General features: G+C 48.8%; 1 protein-coding gene across 7 annotated transcripts in view; it reads left to right on the top strand.

The window, feature by feature from the left end:
* The window catches only part of KDM2B (lysine demethylase 2B), a 120776-nt gene extending 97299 nt beyond the window's left edge, over positions 1-23477 (top strand). For all 7 annotated transcript variants that reach the window (XM_061170531.1, XM_061170533.1, XM_061170532.1 and 4 more), the window contains 12 exons: positions 4319-4543; positions 9737-9880; positions 11092-11178; positions 11362-11622; positions 11799-11912; positions 12554-12592; positions 12723-13402; positions 14080-14243; positions 14333-14494; positions 15164-15382; positions 22221-22413; positions 22519-23477. In XM_061170531.1, coding sequence (XP_061026514.1) covers positions 4319-4543; positions 9737-9880; positions 11092-11178; positions 11362-11622; positions 11799-11912; positions 12554-12592; positions 12723-13402; positions 14080-14243; positions 14333-14494; positions 15164-15382; positions 22221-22402 — 2277 coding nt within the window. In that variant the 3' untranslated portion in view covers positions 22403-22413; positions 22519-23477. The remainder of the gene's footprint in view (positions 1-4318; positions 4544-9736; positions 9881-11091; positions 11179-11361; positions 11623-11798; positions 11913-12553; positions 12593-12722; positions 13403-14079; positions 14244-14332; positions 14495-15163; positions 15383-22220; positions 22414-22518) is intronic.
* Positions 23478-26571: the final 3094 nt, after the last annotated feature.

The following is a 26571-nucleotide window of genomic DNA, read 5'->3' as shown; positions in this document are numbered from 1 at the left end:
CGCACACGGGCTTTTCTCTATCTCTAGTTGCAGCGAGCAGGGGCTACTCTTCGTTGCGGTGCACGGGCTTCTCATTGGGTGGCTTCTCTTGTTGCGGAGCATGGGTTCTAGGTGCACGGGCTTCAGTAGTTGTGGCACTCGGGCTCAGTAGTTGTGGCTCGCAGGCTCTAGAGCTCAGGCTCAGTAGTAGGTGGCGCACGGGCTTAGTTGCTCTGCGGCATGTGGGATCTTCCCGGATCAGGGCTCAAACCTGTGTCCCCTGCATTGGCAGGCGGATTCTTAACTACTGTGCCACCAGGGAAGCCCAATAGTATTCCTTTTTAAATTTTATTTAAAAAATAGTACTCCTTTTAAGGACGATACTTGTGAGATGTTGATGGAGAAAAAGTGTTGGAACACTAAGATTTGTGTGTATGGGCGTGTGGACTCAATTTTCCTAACCAGATGGAGCTGAGGATATGAGTTCTGGGCTGATGAAATCAACAAACGGCTTTGGGGTTTGGGAGGCTGGTTTGTATGTGGAAGTCAGTGGATGCCATCATTCCCTTTCGCTGAGAAGAACATTTCAGGCTGAAATTAACAAAGGGGCATTCTGGGTTACTTGAATGAATAGAGGCACAGGTAGGATAGAGCGGAATTGAGTATTGGTTTGTGAACCTTTAGATGTCACCGAAAAGAGGTTAGGACAGAAGCCAAAACGAGGCTTGTTCACCTTCCCTAATAGAGACCCTCCGATGTCTTTCTTACCTGTTGATTTTCTCAGTGGTCTTTAGGAGGATCCTGCATTACAAGTGTTGCTCAGTTGACTCCTGACCAGCAAGCTGGCCCGCAAAGCTGCAGGCAGCAGCAGCTTTTCTAGCTTGTTTGGCAGCCTGGCAGAGAGGGCCTGAAACAAGGTCTTTGGAAACAGCCACCTTATATCTCTTCCTTCGAGGCGTTGTCTGCTGTTGGCTCTGTCATTTTCCAGGATGTCTCAGCTGCCATCGAGATCTGGGTGGATTTGGTTTTTTCCATCGTTTGGAAAAGTGCCTCTTCAGATGAGAATGAACTTTGGAAAGCACAGGAAGGTGGGCTTGTTTCACAGTCAAGTACGAGCTTTGTGACTGTGGCCGGATCGACCCAACTCTCTTACTTTTGAGTGGCCAGAGAGGCCAGAGGTGCTCAGCTGCTATGTATACCTGACGCTCCTGAGTGGGAGGCAAGAGCCATGTTTGGACTCCTGAAATTTTTTCTTTTTTTTCAGTCCTTCACCAAAGAAACTAGTCCTTAGACTCTCCTGCTCCAAGGTCAGAGTGTGAGCCCTTCACCTCTGGTTTTGTCCTTGGAGGCTGAACCATGGGCTGCCTTCTCTGTACCTGACTCGAGGCTTTGAATCGCCCACCCCTTGGCCCATGTTTCAGGGATTTGAGGAGTGGGTTGCTAACAGGATGTGTGCTCTTTACCAGAGAGTCCTCCAGGCTGTGAAGAGAGGGAGAAACCCTCCTGGTCTCCATTTCTCTGGAAATTGATGTGCTTCTCTGCACCTCCTGTTGGCACCTGTCCTACTAAGGGCATCAAGGCACTAGCTGTGAGCCCCTTCCAGGGCATGTGGTCAGTTCCTGTGGACTCTGGGGTCTCTTGTCCTACTTGGCCTGTGCATCGCTGTGGTTTATAAGTGTTTAGATGTGGTTTTAGTGTTTAGACGCACATCCTCTGCTGGCTCCGTGACCTTGAGCTGGTCACTTAACCTGTAGCTCCAGTTTCCTCATCTGAAATATGGCATCTCTCATAGGGTTATTATTGGGAAATTAGGTAATACCATACGTAAAATGAAGAGCAGGATGACAGGAACTTGGCAAGTACCCACCTGCACTGCTGTCACCGTCCCTGTCATCGCTGCTTCCACTCAGCCCTCCTTGCTGCTTAGTTTTCGGGTCCACAGTTCCTTACGTGCTGTTCTCAAATCTAAAGTCTCTGAAAACTGATTTTTTTTCCTTTTTTTTTTCCCACTACTCATCTGGCAGCAAGACCTGACCTGAATTGACAGGCGGTGCCACGGCTGCGGAACTGCCCATGTCCATGACTGGGGGCCCCAGACCTCCCTGGGCTGTGGTGCATGGGGAGGCCCTCCACTGCTTGCAGGCGGAGTAACTTGCATTGGGGCAGCCCCTTACCCCACCGGGTGGTGTGGCTTGTGGGAGCGGCGGGGTCAGGGCACAGGGAGGTGAGGACACGTGGGCCAGTAGAGCCGGGTCTCCTTTCCTCTTTGGAGTTCAGAGCAAGTTGAGAGGGATAAAGATCCAGAGCCGCAGCGCTTCCTGACGTGGGTGCCTCACCACCAGAGGCTTCGCAGTTTCCTTGAATGCTGCAGGCTTTTGGGAAAATAAATCGAGGGAAGGGATCCACTTAGGTATCAATACCAAAAGGTGTGTGTGGGACCTTCGGGTATGCACAGGGACCACGGCTCTGCAGGATAAAATGGTGGGGGTCAAGGCTTGATTCTCGGAGAACCATGGACTGTTTTCCTTGCTGATGTGGTTATAAGTTTCTAAGCAGCCCCAGTAGTTTGGGGGTGGGGAGCTGTGTGCATTGTGGGAGAGGGGGTCCCTGGAAGGAAGATCCTCTGCACTGTGGTACATTGTAACCACGCTTCTGGGCCCAGGAGCTAGCGAGCGATGGGATTTTGTTTAGGGATCCAAGTATGACAAGCAATTAAAATGAAAAGCCTGAGGTGGACTGAAGCTTGTTTAATTGGCTGAGAAGGGGTTTAAGCATTCGATACCAATTAGATCAGATAGTTTTGGGGTGAGAGTGTGTCTCTCTGACAGAGGGATGAACCGTTTTTCAGCAAACTCAGAAAGGTGCTTCAGATGAGACACTCTCCCTACCATCCTGGTCCTTCCTACTTCTGATCCTGGGTGGACAGTGTCCCAGCGGCTGGTCTCTGATCCTGGTTTGCAAGAGGCTCTGGGGCTGGTGGCCAGGTTGTAAGGACCTCAGAGCAGGACATGTGGCTGGCTTGTGCCCTGTTCAGCATTTAGTACCACTTTCTGTTCATCTGCCTGTCTCTGTTTCCCTGAGTCACAGGGAGAAGGTCTCAGAAATCAGTTCCTTAGGGTTACTGTCTCATTCTCTTGGGGTCTGGTTTATTGAGCACATGCTAGGTGCCAGCCATCTTGTCGAGGGACAGTGGTGACGAGACACCCTCCATAACTGCCTCTCTGAGCTCCCTGTCTCAAAGGGAAGACCCATGAGAGAACAGACAGTTATGCTGTGTCAGGGGCCCAGTGCAGGGCAGTCAGGAAGGGCTGCCAGGAGAAGGCAGTGTTTAAACTGGGTCCTGCAGCCTGAGCAGGCATTAGTCGAGTGGGGTGGGGAGGGGTGGGTGTCCCTGGCAGAGGGAACAGAGGCGGATTGTGTGGCCTCCCTGCGGAAGCACAGGTAGCCCGAGGAGCCTGGCCTGGCGTGGGGGGGCCGCAGAAGGCTCTTGAGCCAGACGTGCTGCCCTGCAAAGCAGGGTGTCCCTGTCAGCTTCCCGGGGCTGCCACAGTGGAGCACCACAAACGGGGTGGCTTAACGTACGGATGCCAAGGGAGGAAGGGGTGCTGGTGGGATGACTTGGGAGATTGGGATTGACATATATACACTATTGATACTATGTACAAACTAGGTAATCAATGAGAACCTACCATATAGCACAGGGAACTCTACTCAGGGTGACCTAAATGGGAAGGAAATCTAAAAAATAGGGGATATATTTGTACATAAAGCTGATTTACTTTGCTGTACAGCAGAAACTAACACAACATTGTAAGGCAACTGTACTCCAATAGAAATTAAAAAAAACAAAACCAAAAAAACTGGGTGGCTTAAAACAACGTATTCTCTCACAGTTCTGGAGCCTAGAAGTCAGAAGTCAAGGTGTTGCAGGGCGGTGCTTTCTATGACGGCTCTAGGCAAGGACCCTTCCTTGCGTCTTCCAGCTTCTGGCATTTGCTGGCTTCCTTGACGTTTCTTGGCTTGTAGATGGCGGCATCCCTCCAGGCACATGGCCGTCTTCTCTCTGTGTCTTCACATAAGACTTCTCTGTGCTTGTGTCCAAATTTACCCCTTTCACAAGGACACCAGTCCTATTGGATTAGGGCCACCCTAGTGACCATATTTTAAAAGTTTCGTCTGTAAAGACCCAATTTCCAAGTAAGGTCACGTTCTGAGGTTCTGGGGTTAGGACTTCAACATACCTTTTGGGTGAACACACTTCAACCCATAACCCCCCAGACTCGGGGCCTGGCCGGCCCTGCGGGCCCCCATCTCACCAGTCCTGTGTGTGCTCCCACAGAACCGGGCCGTAGGTCGGCCCAAGGGGAAGCTGGGCCCCGCCTCCGCGGTGAAGTTGGCCGCCAACCGGACCACGGCGGGCGCTCGCCGGCGCCGGACGCGATGCCGCAAGTGCGAGGCCTGCCTGCGGACGGAGTGCGGAGAGTGCCACTTCTGCAAGGACATGAAGAAGTTCGGGGGCCCCGGGCGGATGAAGCAGAGCTGCATCATGCGGCAGTGCATCGCGGTGAGTGCCCCCAGGGGCGCCCCTCCCAGTGGCTGCGGTGCTTCTCCCCCCGGGAGTGGAGGTGGCAGCCCTTCCTTGCTCCAGGACGCGGGGGCTCCTGAATGCAGGCCCCACCTGTGCCTCAGGCCGGTCTGTTCCTCTGCTCGTTGGTCTGTCCAGTCCCTCCGCTTGAAGAGAATGTGGCCACAGCAGAAACCCCGGAGGGGTGCTCCCTCCTGGGAAGAAAGGGGAGACTAATGCTGTTTTCAGATTCCACACTGCAGGACTCTGGGGTCCTGCCATGTGCTCAGGCTCCCTTTCCTTCGTCGTCTGCTGGTCTTATAACTCCTTCCTTCCCTAGATGACCGAGTACTTTGAAGTCTCTGCCATTAAAGATGTCAGGGCAGCCTGTCCTGTCTGTGACCCTGTTGCCAACATTTATGGTCCAGTTCATGACGGTTCTGGGCCCTCCCTTCCTTCCTGTCCTGCCTTCAAAGTCAGAGGTCTGGGTGGAAGGTCAGTGCCCCTCCTGAGGGGGCCGTCTCAGAGAAGGAGGACTGATTTATGGTGTCCAGGAGGAGCTGGGCCGCTGGAAAGCCTGGCCAGCCCCTCCAGGCCATCTCGCCTGGCCTCCGGCCTTGCCCCAGGACAGGGCAGTGGGCTCAGGCTCTGGCAACTCAGCAGGGTCCTGGCTCTGCCCGTGTATCCCCCCTGCACACACTCAGGCATTCTGCCTTCCTTAGGGCACTGCTCCGGGCCCCAGGGTCCTCCCTGAGGGGGCAGTGATCTCCGTGCTCCCACAGGAAAGCAGGCTCAGCAGGAGGGACAGGATCCTTGGCCCTGGGTAAGACCCTCACAGGCCCAGCCTGGCATCAGGCGAGGCTTCCTCCCTGGCTGCTGATGCCCCTCCAAGCCTGGGGCACCTTCCCCTTCTCCCTCCAACACATACTGCTTGTGTTTTTGTGTTTTCTTTATGTCTGTCTCTCTTTTTAAAATTGTGGTCCGAAACTTATACAATTTACCATCTTGACCATTTTTAAGTGTACAGTTCAGTGATATTACCTATATGCTCATTGTTGTGCAAACTGATCTCTAGAACTTTTTCATCTTGCCAAATGGAAACTCTATATCCATTGAACAGCAGCTCCTCATCCCCCCTCCCCCAGCCCCTGGCAACCACCTTTCTACTTTCCGTTTCTAATTGTGACTACTTTGGACACCTCATGTAAGTGGATTCAGGCAGGATGTCTCCCTCTGTGAGCTTATTTCACTTAGCTTTAATGTTCTCAGGGTTTATCCACATTGTAGCATGTGTCAGGATTGCCTTCTTTTTAAAGGCTGAATAATATTCCGTTGTATGGATGTGCTGCATTTTCTTTATCTGTTTATCTGCTCATGGACATTTAAGTTGCTTCCACCTCTTGGCTATTGTGAATAATGCTGCAATGAACATGGATGTGCCAGTATCTCTTTGAGATCCTGCTTTGGATTCTTTTGGATATATTGCTATATCTAAAAGCATATTGCTATATATATATATATCTCCAGAAGTAGGATTGTTGGATCATATGGTCATTTTGTTTTTAATTGAGGAATCTCCATACTGTTTCCCACAGTGGTTGCTCTATTTCACATTCCCATAAATAGTGCACAAGGGTTTCAGTTTTTCCACATCCTTGCCAACACTTGTTATTTTTTTCTTTTTTGATAGTGGCCATCCTAATGGGTGTGAGGTGATACCTCACTGTGGTTTTGATTTACATTTCTCTGATGATTAGTGATGTTGAGCATCTTTTCATGTGATTGTTGGTCATTTGTAGACCTTCTTTGTACAAATGTGTTGAAGTCCTTTGCCTATTTTAAAATTGGATTGTTTGTATTTTGTTGTTGAGTTATAGGAGTTCTTCATATATTCTGGATATTAACCCCTTATCAGATAACATGGTTTGTAAATATTTTCTCTCATTATGTACATTGCCTTTTCACTCTGTTGATTGTTTCCTTTGCTGTGTAGAGGTTTCGAAGTTTCGTTGCTTGTGTTTTTGTCACCTGTACCAGGTCATTTGAATGGATTTCAGGGAGTTTGAGCACCCCCTTGAAATTAAATACAGATTTTTATATGTGTGCCTGTGTGTATGTGCACTTTTCTGGAGTGAGGGTCCATGACTTATTGCATTCTGTCATGGTTTAAGATAAGTTGTCCATAGGGACTCTGGGTTTTGAGAACAGTGTCACCTAAAACTTGGCATGCTAGCAGTGCCCCAGGACCGTCTCTTCCTCTTAATTTTTTTTTTTTTAATTAATTTATTTTTTTGGCTGTGTTGGGTCTTCATTGCTGCACGTGGGCTTTCTTTAGTTGCGGCGAGCGGGGGCTACTCTTTTGCGGTGGGTGGGCTTCTCATTGCGGTGGCTTCTCTTGTTGCGGAGCACGGGCTCTAGAGCGCAGGCTCAGTAGTTGTGGCGCCCAGGCTTAGTTGCTCCACCGCATGTGGGATCTTCCTAGACCAGGGCTCGAACCCGTGTCCCCTGCATTGGCAGGCGGATTCTTAACCACTGCGCCACCAGGGAAGTCCCCGTCTCTTCCTCTTTAGCCATACTTTCTCTTTCACCCTCACCTTCCCTCCAGTGACCCAGGTCCAGTTATAGGAAGATGTCTCTGCTGTCACCTGTTCTTTGCAGCCCTGGTGTCTGGCCCAGTGCCTGACACAGGGATTGTCGGTTGAAGGAAACCTCACTTTTATGTGTGTCTTCCTCTCCAACCTGGGACTGATGGCAAATGCAACCTTAGCCCGACCCTCACTCGAGGTCCTTGCTCTTCTTCCAGGCTTCGCACTCTGTTGGGGCACTTCCTGCCACGTTTTACCCACCTCTGACCCAGGCAGACCCACCTCTACTCCTCTTCCAGGCACTTTTCCCTGATGAGTGAGTCTCTCTCTTCCCATGGGGGAGGCTTCCTCCACAGACTTTATCCCTTCCACCGCCCAGCACCCTCTCCCTGTAGCCCTGGCCGGGGTTTCCCCTCCTGCAGTAACTTTGCAGAGACTGGTTCTGTCTCTCCTTGTCTACTTCAGAGTCTGAACGAATGATGACTCTTTTGCTTTCAGTGTTCTATCCATTTTCCAGACTTTTCCAGTTATTGGTGGAGTGTATATCCCAGCTTATTTGAAGCTATTCTAACTCAGTTTAATAAAAATTGGTTGTGTGTTTCCTCTGGATCCCAAGTACTGGGAGGTGGACGTGTATAAGGAGGAGAGAGTGAGAGCCTGTCCGCAGGGGTTTATAGTCTGGTACATCAGCTCTCAAACTTTGTGGTCTTGGGACCCCTTTGCTCTCTTAAAAATTATGAAAACCCCAAAGAGCTTTCGTTTATGTGGGTTATTTATTTATTAATATTACTGTAATAAAAAATTTTAAATATTTTGAATTCATTTAAAAATTACAAGAAACCCACTACATGTTAACATAAATAACATTTTTAGGAGAAATAACATCTTCCGAAACAAAAACGATTAGTAGGAAAGATAGCATTGTTATATGTTTTTGTAAATCTTTTTTATGCCTGGTTCAGTAGGAAAGACCTAGATTTTCATATATGCCTCTATATTCATTCTGTGATGTTGTTTTGGAGGCACTATATGAGGAAAACCTGGCCTTATAAATATGTGGTTGAAAAAGGGAGGAGTCTTTTTTGGTGGGTGGGTCTGCGCTGCTCAGCTTGTGACTGTGAAAGTGCGGAGTCCAAACCGCTGGACTGCCAGGGAATTCCTGGGAGGAGTCTTTTAATAGCCTTTTCAGATAATCGTGGATATACTTCTCATCCGCCACCAGAGCTCAACAGGTGGCAAGTGCTTAAAGGTTAGTTGCAATGTGGAATCTGAAACTGTATCAGTGAACTTTTTCTACTGTTACATTAAAGCTCATTAGTTGTTCTTGCCCCTCATTTGCTCATGCCTAATGTTGTAACATCAGATATTGGTCATTTGGAAAACACTGGCTCACTGAGTTTTACAGATTTTCCAAATAGGGGTACATAGTGTTATACAGTGTTTTTAAAAAAAAAAACACATTTGTTAACACCAGCACCAATGTCCTCAGAAAAGTCTTTAAGTATCGAGAAGCTGTCTAGTTCACGGTGGCTGATGTAAGTTTTCCAAAATTCTAATTTTTGTTTGAAAATTCAAATTTCATCATCTGCAACAAATGTTTTAAGTTATTTTTCTGAAAGTGACAGGCTTACTTATTTCATCTTTGAGAAAATGTGCCAATACCCTTTTTTTTTTTTTTAAATAATCAGTCATTCTTTCAAGTAAAATGGTGTTCTATGGAGAAAGTGACCAGTTCAGTTCACGGCTTGGTCACAAGAGCTTTTCCTTTAGATAACCATCATCCTTTGGTATTCAGCTGAAGTAGTTGATGCATACTTCCTATTTTGTCATGCAGAATATTAAAAGAATGTGTACTCGGAGGTCAGAGTTTTAATAAAATTAATAATTCTTACTGCTTTATTAAAGATATCCTTAAATGAAACTGGTCATCTTTTTAAGGAGCATGTGGCCAGGAATGGCCCAGTGACTGGGTACATTGGAGCCTCTGCCCTGACAGGTGCCAGCAGTTTCACCCACCAGTGCAAGTGTCAACACAGTGAAAAAGGCAGATGATGTCTTAGTGGTATTCTGAAGATAGTTTGACCTCCCTGTAAAGTCTTGAGGACCCGGAGTCCTTAGACTGTGCTTTGATAGCCGCTGGAGAGATGCGGCCTCAGCCCCTACAGATCTGGGCTCGGTTCATGCCCACCTCCTCCTACAGGTCTTTTCTCATATGTGAGGCTGTCCCTGACCCCTGCGTTTCAGATTAGCCCTCCTTTCCCCCACCTCACTGCTGGCCTGGCCCTCCTTGCTTTATTTTTCTCCATTTCCCTTGTCACCATCTAACAGACTCTTCTTCATTTTGCTCGCCTCCCTGCACTAAAATGTAAGCTCAGGATGGCAGAGACTTTTATCCCCCTGGTTCAGTGCTATAGCCAGCATTTGGAGTGGTACCTGGCACGTGGAGGTAGTAGCCAGATAAGTATTTGAATGAATGAATGATGGGCAGTACCTGGGCTGGTTCTCCCCCAGCTCCTGGAAGGCCCCAGGGCAGCACCTCATTGCCTTTGATGTGTTTCCCATGGGGTCCCGGCCGTGCTGACTCCTGTGTGTTCTCCCCGCTCTTCAGCCAGTGCTGCCCCACACCGCCGTGTGTCTAGTGTGTGGCGAGGCAGGAAAAGAGGACACAGTGGAAGAGGAAGAAGGCAAGTTTAACCTCATGCTCATGGAGTGCTCCATCTGCAACGAAATCATCCACCCTGGATGCCTTAAGGTGAGCAGCCTCGGGGACATCTGGCTGTGCCGCTTGGCGCCTCACCCTGGGCCTCTGGTGGTGCCGATGCTGTGGGGGTTTGGGGGGTGGAGGGGAGTGAGACTAGGTTCCCTCCCTGGAGGACTCTGAGTCTGGGGGATTCTCTGTGTCCGATGATGAGCCGAGGGCGAGAAGGTTCTGGAGTAGCTCAGACCTTGCACCCATGTCTTTGCGGGAGTGAACACACACACAGACACACACATTCCACCTCCCAGGACCTCAGAACCACAGAGAGTTCCCAGAGTCTTGCACCTGGGCCAGAGGGAGAGAGTGGGTAGTTGGGCTGCTCTCAGGGCTTCTGGGAAGAAAGGCCTGGGCCAGGGGAGGGCGGGTCCTGTAACAACAGGTGGTTGCATTCCTGTTCCATGTGCCAGGAACCTGTTCCCTTGGTGTGCCCAGGGCAGGACTGCCTCCTGGGGACCGTCGTGCTGTGCCTGCCTGTCTTAGGCAGCAGGTTCCACCTTTGAAAGGAAGAGACTGCTCTGGGCTGGCACATAGCTCATACCTTCTGCCTCAAGAGAATGGCAGCCTACTTGGCACCTCCCATCAGCCCAGCTGTAGCTGTGTTTAGAGAGATGAGAGTGGGCCTGCCCCAAAGGGTGCTTCAACTCTGAGGTGTCAGTCCCCTTTCCCTCGGTGCTGGTAGTGGGGTTTGTCGTGACTCTCCCCTCTCCCCAGCACACACACCTCCCCCTCTGAAAAGGAGTGCTATGCTTTTCCCCTGGCCCCTGGTCACTTCTCTCTCTCCCGGATCAGAAGCTCCAGGGAAAGCACATCTGACTTGCTGACACCACGCACCCAGTTCGGTGCTGTTAAATGACTGAATGGTGTGTGGGTCCTTGCTGGGTGCCAGGCCCTGAGCTAATTGCTTTCACCAGGTTACCGCATTGAAGTCTCACATAACTCCAGTGAGATAGGCACACTCCATTTTATGGCTGAGGGCACTGGCCCACAGAGGTGGAGTGATTTGCCCAGGGTCATCGAGCTAGGAAGAGGCACTATCAGGATTTGAACGCTGACCTGAATCCAGAGCCGCCTGTCTTAACCACTCTTGTTCTCTCTTGGCCAAAGGTGGTATGGAAATGGCTTTTGGGAGGGGGTGTTGATGCCCTTGGTGGAGCTGGCCTTGTCCACCCCCTCCCTGCTTGCTGACTGCTGTGTGTCCCTCCCAGATTAAGGAGTCAGAGGGCGTGGTCAACGATGAGCTTCCAAACTGCTGGGAGTGTCCAAAGTGTAACCACGCCGGCAAGACCGGGAAAGTGAGTGCCGGGCTCCAAGTCCCAGGGGTCAGCCCGGGAGGGGGGTAGACCTTGGCCTTGCCAGACCCAGCCTGTCTCCCCGCCCACGGCGATGTGGGCTGGAGGGGTACCGCGGACTCGGGGGCAAGGGCACGTCCAAAGATATACAGTTCGTGTGTTCCTTCTCTGTTTTTGGCCTACAAGCAAAAGCGTGGCCCTGGCTTTAAGTACGCCTCAAACCTGCCCGGCTCCCTGCTCAAGGAGCAGAAGATGAACCGCGACAGCAAGGAGGGGCAGGAGCCTGCCAGGCGGAGGGGTGAGTGTGAGGAGGCGCCCCGGCGCAGGTCGGACGAGCACCCCAAGAAGCTGCCCCCTGACGGCATCCTGCGCCGAAAGTCAGACGATGTGCACCTGAGGAGGAAGCGGAAATACGAGAAGCCCCAGGAGCTGAGTGGACGCAAGCGAGTACGACTGGGAGGGGCGGGCAGCGAGGGGTGGCCTGGCTGGTCCCGGGTGCAGGGGCACGCGGGCGGGGGCGGGGATGGGGGGCGGGGAGAGCTGAAGTCAGGGAAGTCCTGAGAGCCCGGCCCGAGAGAAAGGAGGGGAAAACCAGCGAGTCACTCCTCTTCCCACCCCTTTAGGCCTCGACGCTTCAAACGTCCCCCGGTTCCTCCTCTCACCTCTCGCCGAGGCCCCCTCTAGGCAGCAGCCTCAGCCCCTGGTGGAGATCCAGTCTCACTTACTTCCAGCAGCAGGTGCTCCCACGTCGCCCCGCCCTCCCCAGGCCCCGGGGACTCACGAGTCCCGGGCCGCCCCCGCCCCGCCCCGCCCCACTGGTTCTCGAACCCATTGCCGCAGACGCTCCGAGGCACCTGTTCACCGTAGCTTCCCAGGCCTCAGCCCCGAGGCTTTGGCTCGTGGTTCCGGCGTGGGGCCTGGGAAGCTGAAGCTGCCGCGGGGAAGCCCTGTGGATCTGGGGAACCTCGGAGGATCCTGGCGGCCCCTCTTCGCCCACCGGCCCTTCCAGCATCAGCCACGAGGTGGCGCCTGGTTGTCTTCTCCTCGCTCTAGCCATTAAGGCTCGGCTGGGAATCCTGCAGACCCTGCCTCTGGGACAGGCTCCCCGAGCCAAGTCCGACCTGAATGGGCGACTGCATATCTCTGGGTCTGTCCAGGGGTGGGAGGTCAGTTGGGTGGGGACAGCTCGATCACCCTCCGCCAGTTCCAGCTTCTTCCTTAAAACCAGCAGGCAGGGCCCACCCGTCTGTCAGAGCAGAGAAGATGGGATTTGTTGGGAAGATGACCCTCCAGCCTCTGTTGGTGGGGCTGGGTGTAGAGGGGACCAAATCCCACGAACCCTGGGAGCAAGCTCTGCATCCTTTCTTTCCTGTGACAGCTAAAACCCTGCAAAGAAGATAAGCTTTTCAGGAAAAAGGTACCATCTTCCGCGCTCGCCCCAGGCCCGCTCCTGGGGCAATGGGTCCTGGGGTGGAGGGTGGGAGGCCTGGGTGGGCGCTGCCCCGGGTCTAGGGGCTCACCCCCCCACGCTCCCCCTCCTCCCTCAGCGGCGGTCCTGGAAGAACGCTGAGGACCGAATGGCTCTGGCCAACAAGCCTCTCAGGCGCTTCAAGCAGGAGCCGGAGGACGACCTGCCTGAGGCGCCCCCCAAGACGAGGGAGAGCGACCACTCCCGCTCCAGCTCCCCGACCGCCGGCCCCAGCACGGAGGGGGCGGAGGGCCCCGAGGAGAAGAGGAAGGTGAAGATGCGCCGGAAGCGGCGACTCCCCAACAAGGAGCTGAGCAAGGAGCTGAGCAAGGAGCTCAACCAGGAGATCCAGAAGACGGAGAGCAGCCTGGCCCACGAGAACCACCAGCCCATCAAGTCGGAGCCTGAGAGCGAGAACGAGGAGCCCAAGCGGCCCCTGGGCCTCTGTGAGCGCCCTCACCGCTTCAGCAAGGGGCCCAACGGCACCCCCCGGGAGCTGCGGCACCAGCTGGGGCCCGGCCTGCGCAGCCCGCCCCGAGTCATCTCCCGGCCCCCTCCCTCCGTGTCCCCGCCCAAGTGCATCCAGATGGAGCGACATGTGATCCGGCCGCCCCCCATCAGCCCCCCGCCCGACTCGCTGCCCCTGGATGATGGGGCGGCCCACGTTATGCACAGGGAGGTGTGGATGGCCGTCTTCAGCTACCTCAGCCACCAAGACCTGTGTGTCTGCATGCGGGTCTGCAGGACCTGGAACCGCTGGTGAGGGGCGCCGGCTGAGTTCGGATGGGGGCACCAGGGAGTCAGGCTAAGGCTTAGGCTAGACCAGGGATGGCGCATGCGTCCCCACTGGAGTTGCTCGTGATGCTCTTTCTTTCTAAGCCCCGTCCAGCTTAAGTGTCCTCCTCAAAGAGGTCTAGCAGCTACAGTCAGTGTAGTCTTGTCAAAAGAGGGGAAGCCTATTTGCTTTCCTGATTTAGCTTCTTGGAAGATGAACTGAGGACCGGGGGGAGTCCTTGTCCTTAAAGAGCTAGCCCAGGTTACGAGTGCCGTGCCAGTTCCTGACCTTAATCCCTGCTTTGATAGTTCCCAGCTGGAACGGTCTCTGACCTTGGCCAAGTTACTTACCTTCATCTGTGAACAGGCATGATGCAGGGTTGTTCTGAGATATGGCCTGTGGAGGGTGTAATTAAGCCCCCGGTAAATACTTCACAGCTTCTGGTACTTTCCATGGGGGTGGGGGGGAAGGGCTGTGACAATCAGAGCAGAGGCTCTCAGGTGCCAGCGAGACAGAAACTAAACAGAAGGGTCCAGGGGACGAAGTTAAGGAGCCTCCCCCTGGGCTTGGTAGGTGGGGGACTGACCACAGCCATGCAGGGGGGCTCCCCAAGAGAGCTCCCAACTCTGACGTTGCCCCCTCTGCTGGGCCTGGCCCGCAGGTGCTGTGATAAGCGGTTATGGACCCGCATCGACCTGAACCACTGCAAGTCCATCACACCCCTGATGCTGAGCGGCATCATCCGGCGACAGCCTGTCTCCCTGGACCTCAGCTGGACCAATATCTCCAAGAAACAGCTGAGCTGGCTCATCAACCGCTTGCCTGGTGAGCACTGGGCCAGGGACCCTCAGTGTGCAGTGGCAGGGGCTGGGGTGTATCACCTGACCTGCCACCCCCTCTCTGTCCCCCGCCAGGGCTCCGAGACTTGGTGCTGTCAGGCTGCTCATGGATCGCAGTCTCAGCCCTCTGTAGCTCCAGTTGTCCGCTGCTCCGGACCCTGGATGTCCAGTGGGTAGAAGGACTAAAGGACGCCCAGATGCGGGATCTCCTGTCTCCGCCTACAGATAACAGGCCAGGTGAGTGTCCGGGACAGGGGTGTACCCAAGGCGGGGGGGTCACAAGAAGGTGGTATGACCAAGCTGTGCCATTGGATCTGGTTTTCACCACAGACCCCATCTGGTACTCGTGTCTTCAGGCCTTCTCTGGCTTCAGCAGAGCTGAAGTCCCAGCTGCTGTTCTCAGTTAGCTTTGGGTACAAGAGGGGACCTGTGAGAGGGCAGAGGCTCCCAGGATGCCACTTCGGGAACTCTGTGTGCATCTCACTGCTTCTATGTTAATTTGTCCTTCGTTGGCTTTAAGCCTCAAGCATCGGGGTCAGTGTGGCCGGACAGGGCCTCACGGGATGAAGCCCTCCTAGGTCGGGTTGCAGGGCTCACTGCTCCCCACCAGTACCTTAAATGAGGAATCTGTGGTGACCCAGAGATGCTGTGCTGTCTGTACTCCAGCTGGCTGAGCACTGCTGGGTGGAATGCAGGCTCTGTGTTTCTAGGTCTTCTGACTTTTAAAGAATCTACAAGTGTAAAACTTGATGTGGAATATTCCGATTTTTAAATGTTGGAACCAGTTTTGATCTTTTGGGGGAGACACTCAATGGCTAAATGAAACCCAGGTGTTCCACCTGGCTGGTAGGTCTTGTAAAGTGTCATGTCAGGGTGACATGTTGCCTCTCTGTCCTGCCCCCTCAGGTCAGATGGACAATCGGAGTAAGCTCCGGAACATTGTGGAGCTGCGTTTGGCCGGCCTGGACATCACAGACGCCTCCCTGCGGCTTATCATTCGCCACATGCCCCTGCTCTCCAAGCTCCACCTTAGTTACTGTAACCACGTCACTGACCAGTCCATCAACCTGCTCACTGCTGTGGGCACCACCACCCGAGACTCCTTAACCGAAATCAACCTGTCAGGTCAGTCAGGGGCACCCATCGGGGTCTGCCCAGGACCACAGGGGACAGGGTGGGCATTCTGCATTCGAAAGGAAATACTTGTGTGCCTGTTGCTATAGGGTCACAGTGTTAGACGCTACGACACACCAGTGAACAAGACAGACCCATGGCCTAGTTTAGAGGGGAAACACACATTAAACAAATAAGCATTATTAGATTTTAAATAATTGCTACCAAAAAATAGTGCTAGTAGCAGTGAGAGCACATAGCAGTGGATCTTGACCCAAAATATGGGCTAGAAAAGCTTCCCTTGGGTGCTGTGGACGACCTGGCGCCTGGCAGCAGGGGGTGTGGGAGAGTAGCCGGCAGTGAGGCCAGGCCGGGCCAATGGAGTAAGCAGCTTGATTTCTGCTATGGTTGTCGTCGCTTACGTGTTCCCCTCCTGACCCTGCTATCAAGGGGCCTGTTGTTGACAAGAAGAAAATCCCACAGTGGAGTCCTCACTCCCCCCACTTACTGATGGGGCTGGAGTTGGTTCCTAAGGACTTGGGGCACAACCAACAGGGAGGTGGACAGAGGCAACGCTGCCCGTTCTCAGCGCAGCTAACCCAGTTCTCGTCTGATTGGGCGTGTAAGATTTGGACGAGACCAAAAAAAAAAAAGAAGGAGAAAAGAAACTTTTTTCCTCCAGAAATTACCAAGTAATAAATGATACCCTTACCTCATTTAAATTACATTTTGACACAATCCAATCTGATGTCTGGCTTGGTCAGGATTCACATACTGTTTAGCTGTTTCCCTCTCTCCATCCCACGTTCATGCCTGAGAAACGCCTTCCTGTTACCAGTGCCACATCCGAGTGGGAGCTGACCTTAGTGCCTAGGGAGCCCACCCTCCTCCTTGGGGAGTACTGGTGGCGAGGTGGGGGGCAGGGGGGTGTTGCATTCCATGGAGGCAGAGAACAGAGAGCCACACTGAGGTGAGCTTTCACCAAGACCCCAGCTCCAGGCTCAGCTCGTGGTCTTGAATTGATGCTGGGGCCGCCCTGTGGAGGAGGGCCTGGGGAGCATCTTGTTCTAAAGCGCCTGGTAGTAATGAACTCTTTTCACTTATTCTCATTTGGTTACCGTGCATGTGTAGCAGAGATGCCAGTATAAATCCCCCTCCCCTGCAGCACAGTCCATGATGTGTGTTTGTATAAATCATCTTTTTGCATTTTGTTTTCCACCACAATCCTTTCAGGTCATCTTTTTGTCTCAGGACCTACATACAGAGCTCTGCATTTGCGTTAAGAGCTGTGATGTATATGAAGGCCAATCTCTCTCATACCCAGTCTCTTCTAGATTCAGTTCTTTTTAAAATGTTTTCCTCTCCTGTCAGTATAACTAGTTAATGATAAAATAAGTCTCTGCCACAAAATGGATGGCACTTGACATGTTTCCAGATCCTTCAGTGTGGTTGGAGGATCAGGTCTAGTGGCAGAGTGAAGCCGTGGTTGTCTAGTTTTTGATATTCAGGCTGCATTTCGTGTAGAAGTGCTAATTGGGTGCTCGAGGTGGCCCTTTGGCTTCCCCTTCCCTGCCCCTGATTCTCACCTTGAGGCAACCACCTTCAACTCTTGAGCTCTTTGCTTCTGTTTACCTCCATTTTTTCCAAACAGCAAGCCTACATTGCTATTTCTTGTTTTTTGTTTGTTTTTCCTATTCAGATGCTCTGTGTTTGTTAACTTGCTATGCAGAGAACAAGGATTACCATTCTTACATTCTCTTACCCTGCTCCCTTTTCTCCCTTCATCTTCCCAATTTGTGGTTAAGTCACTATTATTTACCTTATTATGGCCATGTTGAGCCAAAGTGTGTATTATGGGTATGTTTCCTTTCTTGCACATTTTTTTGGTTTGTTTTCCCTAGAGTTAATAATTGCCTCATTTTTGTTTGGTTAGTTTCTAAACAGACTCTGTAACAGACTTGAGTACTATTCTTTCCCCACGTGAACTCATCAGGCCCTCAACCAGTCTGTGTAGGAAACCACCCTCCTGGACTTCTTTTCCTTCTGCCCCCACTTGAACTTGGCTGTCTCTGCCTGCTGCACAGCTCCCGTCCTGGGACTTCCTTGGTTTCTGTCTTGTACAGGGACCCTTCTTTCCTTGGTCCCGTGTCTTCTTTCTTGGTTTATCTACTCATTTGGTAGAGGACATCTTCCAGACCTTATATGTCTGAAAATGGCTGTATTATACCTTCATGTTTAATTGATAGCTTAGCTGGTTATATAGTCCTAGTTTGGGAACCATATTGTTTCACAAAGTGGGAGGCACTGCTCCTTTGGCTTCTGCCTTCCAGAGTTGATGTCCAAAACGATTTGATTCTCCATCCTTCAGTGAATATTTTCTCTCATTGGAAGTTTGTAGAACACGATCTTTTTATTTATTTAATTTTTTAAAAAATTTATTTTTTAAATTTAATTAATTAATTAGGCTGCGCCGGGTCTTAGTTGCGGGATGCAGGATCTTTGTTGCGGCGTGCAGAATCTTTAGTTGCGGCATGTGGGCTCTAGTTCCCTGACCAGGGATCGAACCTGGGCCCCCTGCATTGGGAGCGTGGAGTCTTAGCCACTGGACCACCAGGGAAGTCCCGTGTAGGACATGATCTTTATCTCAAAGTTTTTTGCAGTTTTTGATGATGAGCCTTGGTTTGAGTCCATTTTCAGGGATTATACTGAGCATTCATGAGCGCTTTCAGTCTCTCAATTTGGTTCTGGAAAATTTCCTTGAATTATTTAATTTCCTTCCCTTCTGTTTTCTTTCTTTAGTAGTCCTCTGATACCTTTAATTTTTTTTTCCTTTTTCCCACCTCTGTATCTGGTTTTCCTCCACTTATCACAGAATTCATATACAGCTGACCCTTGAACTAGTTAGGGGCTAGGGGTGCAGCCCTCCTTGCAGTAGAAAATCCAAATATAACTTACAGTTGGCCCTTGGTATCCGCACTACCTCCATAAACTCAGATTCAACCACTAATTTGTAGCCTGTAATATTTACTATTGAAAAAAATCAGCATATGAGTGGACCCGCACAGTTCAAACCCGTGTTGTTCAAGGGTCAACTGTAGTGAGTTTTTCATTTCTGCTTTTTTTTAGGTTCAAACATATGAAGCTGCTTTTTATGTAGGTCAGAAAACAGTCAAATATTGGCAGTTTTCATATGGTTTAGCCTGTGTTTTTAATTTTACAGCTACAGTTTGTTCTCTGAACTTTTGGAAAGTGGCATGTTCTTGTTTCTTGGATCCAGATATTGTCCATCCTGAGGATATTGATGGTTTTATTTTCTTCTCCACATAGACCATACATTCCTTCAGATGCAGTCAGTGGGCCTGCCTAAGGGGCCCTTCTCAGATTTAGTGTCAACATGAGGTTGTCGGCTCAGGTGATTGGAGGCTCTGGGGACACGGTGGGAGCTGGTCTGCTGTGGGTATCATTGGGTGGTCAGCATGGGTTGTTTTCTTTGGGGAAACCCAGACGTGACATCTGTCAGTCTTTCCTCTTAAGCTTAAGGTCAAGGTTGCCAAAGGACACTTTTTCCTTGACCTCCCAACCGAAGGGCTCAGGCCGGGCTGCCAGGGTTCTAGGGCTCGGCAGGGAAGGAGTCTGGAGGTCTTGACAGTCAGCAGGTAAATTTCCCTGTAACCCCCATTTTTCATGGGGTGCCCCTACCTTCCACGGTGCCTGGTGGTGCCTGGTCTAGAGACTTTCTCTTGCCCATCAGAGACAAACTCCCCTCTTTTGCTGGGGAAGGGAGTTTCAGCCTCTTACTGCTCCTTAAATAGATTTTCAACCAGTCCTTCTGTCTCTAACCCCATCTTTAGCCCCACTTTCGTTGTACTTGTTGCTTCCAGTACCTGTACCTTTGAGGTCTTCTGTAGAAGAAATCTGCTTCTCTGCTTTTCCTTCAGCCAGTTTGGGGTTAAGCTCTCTCAAGTCTAGTGAATTGTTACCTTTTCTCCAGCTTTCTAAATTAAAAAAATTTTTTTTATTGTGGTAAGATACACATAACATAAAATTTACCATTTTAACAATTGTTAAGTGTCCAGTTCACTAGCATTAAGTACGGACATGTAGTTGTGCAGCCGCCACCATCTGTCTTCAGAACCTCTTCTTCACCCTGTCAGAAACTCTGTACCCACTAAATACTAACTCCTCACTCCCTTTCCTCTCCTGCCCCTGGCAACCACCATTCTACTGTCTGTCCCTGAATTTGACTCTTCTAGGTACCCCACATAAATGGAACCATACAGTAGTTGTTTCTTTCGGGACTGGCTTATTATATATACACCACATTTTATTTATCTATTCATCTGCTAATGGACACTTGGGTTGCTTCTGTCTTTTGGCTATTGTCAGTAATGCTGCTGTGAACATGGGTGTATAAATTCATTGTTCTTTGGGTATATAACCAGAAATGGACTGGCTGAATCACATGGTAATTCTGTGTTTACTTTTTTTTGAGAAACTACCATATTGTTTTGCAGAGCAGCTGCACTGTTTTACATTCCTACTAACAGTGCAAAGGGTTCTAACTTCTCCACATCCTTACTAACATTTTCTGGGGTTTGGGGGTTTTTGTTTGTTTGTTTAAGTGAAAACCATGCTAATGCATATGAAGATCTCAATGTGGTCTTGACTTGCATTTCCTTAATGATTCGTGATACTGAGCATCTTTTCGTTTGCTTATTTACCATTTGTGTATCTTCTTTGAACAAATGTCTATTCACGTCTTTTGCCCATTTTTTAATCAGGTTGTTTGTGTTGTTGAATTGTAGGATTTCTTTATATATTCTGGATATTAATTCCTTAACAGATACATGACTTGCAAATATTTTCTCCCATTCTGTGTTGTTTTTTCACTCTTGATAGTGTCCTTTGTACAAAAGTTTTTAATTTTGATGAAGTTCGGTCTTTGCCCTTTTGTGGCCTGTGCTTCTGGTGTCGTGTTTAAGAAACCATTGACAAATCCAAGGTCATGAAGATTTCCCATGTTTTCTTCTAAGAGTTTCATAGTTTTAGCTCTTATGCTAAGTCTTTGAATAATCTTAATTTTTGTATATGGTGTGATGGGGGGGGTGGTCTAACTTCATCCTGTTGCATGTGGATATCCAGTTTTCCCAGCACCATTTGTTGAAAAATCTGTCTTTTCCCCCACTGAATTGTTTTGGCATCTCGTCAAAAATCAGTTGACCATTTGAGGGTTTATTTTTGGGGCTCTCAATTCTATTCCATTGGTGTATATGTTTGTCCTTATGCCAGTAACACATGCTGTGGCTTTGTAGTATTGAAATCAGGAAGTGCGAGTCCTCTGACTTTATTTTTCTTTTTCAAGGTTGCTTTGGCAATTCAGTGTCCCTTAAATTTCTACATGATTCTTAAGATGCATTTTTCTTTTTCTGCAAAAAAAAACGCTTTTGGTATTTTATAGCAATTTCATTGAGTCTGTACAGACTGCTTTGGGTAATACTGGCATTTTAATAATATTAAGTTTTCTAATCCGTGAACATCGGCTGTCTTTCCATTTATATCTTTTAATTTCTTTCAGTGTTGTTTTTTAGTTTTCAGTGTACAAGTCTTTCACTTTCTTCGTTAAATTTATTACTAAATGTTTTCTTTTTGATGCTATTGTAAATGAAATTTTTGTAATTTTCTTTCAGATTGTTCATTGCTAATGTTTAGAAATGCTACTAATTTTTGTGTGTTGATTTTATATTCTGCAACTTTGCTGAATTAGTTTTGTGTGTGTGTGTGTGTGTGTGTGTGTAATCCTTAGAGTTATCGCATTAAGATCATGTCGTCTGCAAGCAGAGATATTTTTACTTCTTTTCCATAAGTGTCGTTTTAAAAAATTTAATGCTTTGATCTGTCTAGAATTTATTTTGTTGTGAGGTATAGGCCACATTGTTTGAGGTTTGTAATTCTTAACCCAGATTGTCCTTTCATCAGATATCTATTTTTCACTCTTAAACAGACTTTAACCCATCATGGGCCTATCCATAATATTCCCCACACAACCAGTTTTAGTGATGACGAGGAAAGGTCTCCAGCTTAATATACCACTGAGATGAAGGAATCTTTGGGCTCAGGGTGGGGACTCAGCCTCAGTTGGATGCGAGCTGGCGTTGCAGCCCGTTGACTGAGGATTCAGTTCTAAAAGAAAACAGTGCTACAGAAGCAAAGTCCAAATTGATAGAAATACTCGGTTGAAGAGCACATCTACCGGTGAGGGCATGGTGGAGGGTTCTGAATTCTGGTTTTGCTCCCTGTGGACAGAATCTCTCCGGCCACTTCTAGCACATTGGTCTCCTGCATAGGTTTGAGGTAAATGTCCCACAGAGGGCGGGCAAGCACACGGGGCCTCCGTCTAAAGGGCTGGTGCCCAGGGGAGTGGGAGGATCCCAGGATGACTTTACAGGTGTCCTCACTCCCCCAGCACTTCTCCCCTGTGAATAAGCAGACAGTGCACAAGAACCTGCAGAGAGAGGTGTTCTCAGCAGTAGAGTAGACGTGAAAAGCAAGCTATTTTCATATATTGTGTGATCCTATCTTTATAAAACAACATAGACAGGACCTACTGATGTGAGAATATATACATATAAGAGGCGGCCATGGGGCAAGAGTCTAAGCAATTTCACTTGGAATGTGTGGATGCTTTTCAAGCATATATGAAACTTCTGTAAGTGGTAGATGAAACCATTCTGCATTTGAAGAGAGCTTTCCAGCAAGGACAGTTGCTGCTCTGTTGCTGAGTGCCTGGGGCTTGGGGAGGGCCCTCAGCTCCACGCTTCCTCCACCTCACCTTGTGTCCTCTTCCCTGCAGACTGCAATAAGGTCACTGACCAGTGCCTGTCCTTCTTCAAACGGTGTGGGAATATCTGTCATATTGACCTGAGGTACTGCAAGCAAGTTACCAAGGAAGGCTGTGAGCAGTTCATAGCTGAAATGTCTGTTAGTGTCCAGTTCGGGCAAGTGGAAGAAAAACTCCTGCAAAAACTGAGTTAGTCCAAGGACAAGTATGTAAATATGGGGTGGGTGAGGGGAGGGGACGCGGCAGGGGAGGGTAAAAGACTTTACAAAAACTAGGGCTTTTATTTTCAATTTGGAACTTGGAACAACAGACCACAGAACGATTCCATTTCGCAAGTCTCGCTGAGGGAGAAGCCAGTCCGCCACCGTTTTGGGGATGAGTGAGTCAGGCGCTTTCCTTTGGTCTTTCTGAATCAAAACTGCACTGCTTTCTGGACCATTTCTAAGGCAGCCTTTACCAAGAAGACATTCCTGTCGGAGAGGAGGATGGACCTGGGAGAAATTCTCTTACTGGAAGCATGAGCTTAGGAATTTTTTTTTTGGTGGTGGTGTTTTTTGTTTTGGACACCTTATTCCTGGCAACTTTGGGGTTTTTGGTGTCAACATAAAATGGACCACACACCACAGCTGCCGTCTTGACATGTTTGTTTGGTTTTGTTACATCTTACATTATGCAGAACTATTTTTGTACAAATTGTTTAAAAGTTATTTATGCAAGGTTTGAATGCATACCAGTGTTTTTATTGTTTTGAGATTGCCAACTTTCCTGGTTTCCTTAAGGTAGGAGAGAACTTAACCTGTACTTCATATGAATCCATCTACACACGTGCCCAGATCTGGCAAAACAGGCTAAGACCTTCCAGTTAAAAGCATGTCTAACTGGAAGTTGAGAGCCTGCTTTGTATGTCAAGAAGTTACATAAGCATGTTGTGGATATGTGTAAATTTTAGTCAAAGTGAGACACTTTGCTAAATTTCCTCTGTATAGAATTCACCTTTTTCTCAAAATTTTAAAATTCAGACTTCAGCCTTTGCACTCAGGAGGGTTTTGCTCCCGCATATGAGCTCTTGTACTCTACACAGATCTAATTTATACAGTGAGTCAAGAAGTTGAATAAATGATCCAACATAGCCTTTCTTTTCCTTTTTTCTCTCCTTTGAAGTGTGAGTTGAGTTCTCGTTTAAGGTTTATAACATGGCTGTTTCCTAGTTGTAAAGTTATGCATTCATAAGTGCCATTGTTGTAAGGTGGTGTTTTCCTAGACCTTCCCTGACGCGGTTTTACCTTTGTTGAATTTGTATAAACAATTGTACAAAAAAAAAAACCACTCTTGGACTTGGAGGGTTTCTGTTCTAGGGGCGGACTAGAAATTTGACTAGGAAGTCCAGAGGCAGTAGTCTCGACGCCAGTGTATACTGTTTTGAAGCCAAACAAGGTATAATTTCTTATTCATCTGAGAAATGCGGCAGCCCCTTGGTACGTGTTTTTTCCGTTTTCAGAAAGAGATCTTGCTGTTTGTAGCTAATAAAGATAACAGGAAAGAACTATGCTACACCAATGTCCATGTGTAAGAATTAGGTACGAACTGCCTTAAGGGGCAGGGTGGCTTGCCTGTTTGGGTGCTGCTGACCACACCCGTATAAAATAACTTCCACAGCCACTTGGCATTTCCACTGCCAAAGGGGGGACAGGGGTTCATCTCCTCAGCCTCCACTGGACGCAACTCAAGGAGGCCACATCCTGCACTGGTAACCTGGGGATGGGGTGCTGGAGGCACCTGGTTAGGCGGTAGCTTTCCCAGGTGGCAGACATAGAAACCAGTGAGACGTAGACTTTAGATCACAGGATTTTTATACTGGAACAACTGCTCTAGTCATCTGAAAATGAAGATAACCCAGCTTCCTTCCTCAGTCATCAACAGCAACATCAGACCTGGGACGCATGGGACTAGCCTTTCCTGCTATGGTAGTTTCATACTGCCCCTGCCCCCCATCCTTTTTTTTTTTTTTTTTTCTTTTTTTGCCATGGTGAAATGGTTTTACATCCCATCTAGTTTGTGCCGCCGCCTATTAATTTAAATCCAGAGATACTGTCTGACTCAAATTGGAGACATCTGAAGCTGTTGCACCCCAGAATTTAACTCAGGAGATGCATTTAAAAGAGGTTAAGATTAGTTTAACACCCTGTGGTTTATTTATAAAAATGTGGCTTACCTTTGCAAGCCTGATCGTTCATCGTGGAGCACCCATATAAGAGGTCAAGTTGCAGTTTTCTTGGCAGCCTGAGTGCTGTGAGCCTCCGAGTTAAGAGCTACCCTGATGTCCAATAAAGGCATCTTCTCCCTTGGGAACCGTTGAAGGAGGACAGTGGTTTTCAAGTGGAATCTCGGCATTAGAGGGCCCTCTTTCCCCTGTAATGTTTCCAGGAGCACACAGGTCGGCCAAGAGAGGAGGTGAAGGAAGGGCTGCCAGGGCTGAGCAGCCGGAGTTACCATAAGGACACACCATGGTGTGTCCAACAGACTTATTCCTTCAAAAATGAGCTTTAGATGAGGCCAGGCCAAGCTAGATGCCTGCAGACAGCTGCTCTGAGCCCATACACTGTATCTGATGAAGTAATGGAAGGACCATAAACCAGAAGGACCACTTCCTGTGTGAGATCACAACTTCTTAACCCAGGAAAGAGGGGAGGCCGTAACCCTCCTTCCTCTAGGCATCCTGGCCTTTACAAAGGCAGGCACCACGGCCCATCCAAAACATGGAATGACATTCTTCCATCCTGTGAGGACAAGGACAAAGAGACATCATTGCATTCCATTGTGAACTTCCAGAATTTTATCCATATGATAGATGACCTATTCAGAAAATTAAAGAGGCATGGCATGCAGCTAGAAAATGCAGATTCCAGGGAGGAATGTTTGCCCTCTGCCAGATAAGTTAGTCCCTTGCAATTCAGTTATTCCAAGTGTTGAGCCTATTAGGCTAAAAATTTGTTGGCTTCTCACTGAGCCAAGGTTATTTCAAAATGCTACCTAAGAAGATCCACCATTAAGAGTTTTTGTTCACTGCTGAAACAAGCACCTGAAACTATAGATAAGTCCCAAAAGAAACAGTAAACAAGCTGTTCTAAGCTGAGACTATGAGCAAATAAATCTCAATTTTCTAATTTAAGATACACCAACACCTGCTGCTCAGCTTCTATTTCGGTGTGTTTACCATCACCCACTGGCCTGGATTTGAAGACTTCTCTCCACCAATTTAGGGATTTGTGGGGAACGTTGAACTTCTGGAGTTCACTGTCTCACGAGAAGTACAGACTAAGTGCTCCTAAAGCTTCAGCAGGGGCTGAGCTTTTACTGTCCATGTGAACTGTAGCCAGTACCCACCCTGGGCTCTTCAGGCAAGCACAGGAGAAGGGTATTTGAGAATATCCACAAGGCTTTGATTTACATGCTCTGACACTCAAAACCAGAAAACGTAGAAAGGCAACTTTTTTTTCACAGCTAGCCAAACTTTCTGCCTTAAGCACAGCGGGGCAAGACTGTTTACCTCCTTTGCTGTAATTTTCAGGTCTTGTTGATTGACTTCTGGATCCTGAGCACCTGAAGGCATGTGTTATCCACTGCAGAGTCAAAAGATAAAAAACCTACAGGACTCAGCCAAGAAGTTACGTAGTTTCCTAAAAACATACCTGCCCACAAGCCGTGGGAATGAATCCACAGTTGGTCTCAACTAAACCAAAAAACCACCCTGATTAGAGCTGGACCTAAAAGAAAAGAGATTTCAGATCATTAATGTCCCAAGAACCTTTTAGCATAAGCTAATGTCTCAGGTTTCTCAGTTGTGGTATTAGAAGAGTTAAGAAAAAAACACTGTCATCAGAGCTAGGTTCAAATTCTGATGTGGTGACTTTTTTTTTTGGCTGCACCACACGGCTTATAGTTCCCTGACCAGGGATTGAACCGGTGCCCTCAGCAGTGAGAGCGTAGAGTCCTAACCACTGGACCGCCAGGGAATTCCCTATGGTGACTTTTTAACTGTGAGATTTTCGACAAGTTCTTTAACTTCTCAGATATCAAGTTCCCCATTTGTGACGTGAGGCAATATCTATTTCAGAATGCTGGAGGTAACCATAAAGCACCTGGCACAATACCTGGTCACAGTATGTGGCAAACATGTAGTTAAATTTACTGGTAAATTAGCAGCCAAGGTAGACAGGTACGACACCTTTGAAGGTGCTCCTTTCTCTCATGAAGAATGTGCTAGACCAGGCCTGGACACCCATTCATGCTGTACCGAAGTAAATTAGGAACTGACCAGGACAAATGTAAACAAAAGCATTTTTTAAAACCTAATTTTATTCCT

Source organism: Eubalaena glacialis, chromosome 15 (genome assembly GCF_028564815.1).
Source record: "Eubalaena glacialis isolate mEubGla1 chromosome 15, mEubGla1.1.hap2.+ XY, whole genome shotgun sequence".
Taxonomy (NCBI): Eukaryota; Metazoa; Chordata; class Mammalia; order Artiodactyla; family Balaenidae; genus Eubalaena; species Eubalaena glacialis.
The sequence above is the reverse complement of the archived record's forward strand: the minus strand, read 5'-3'. Positions and strand labels throughout refer to the sequence as shown.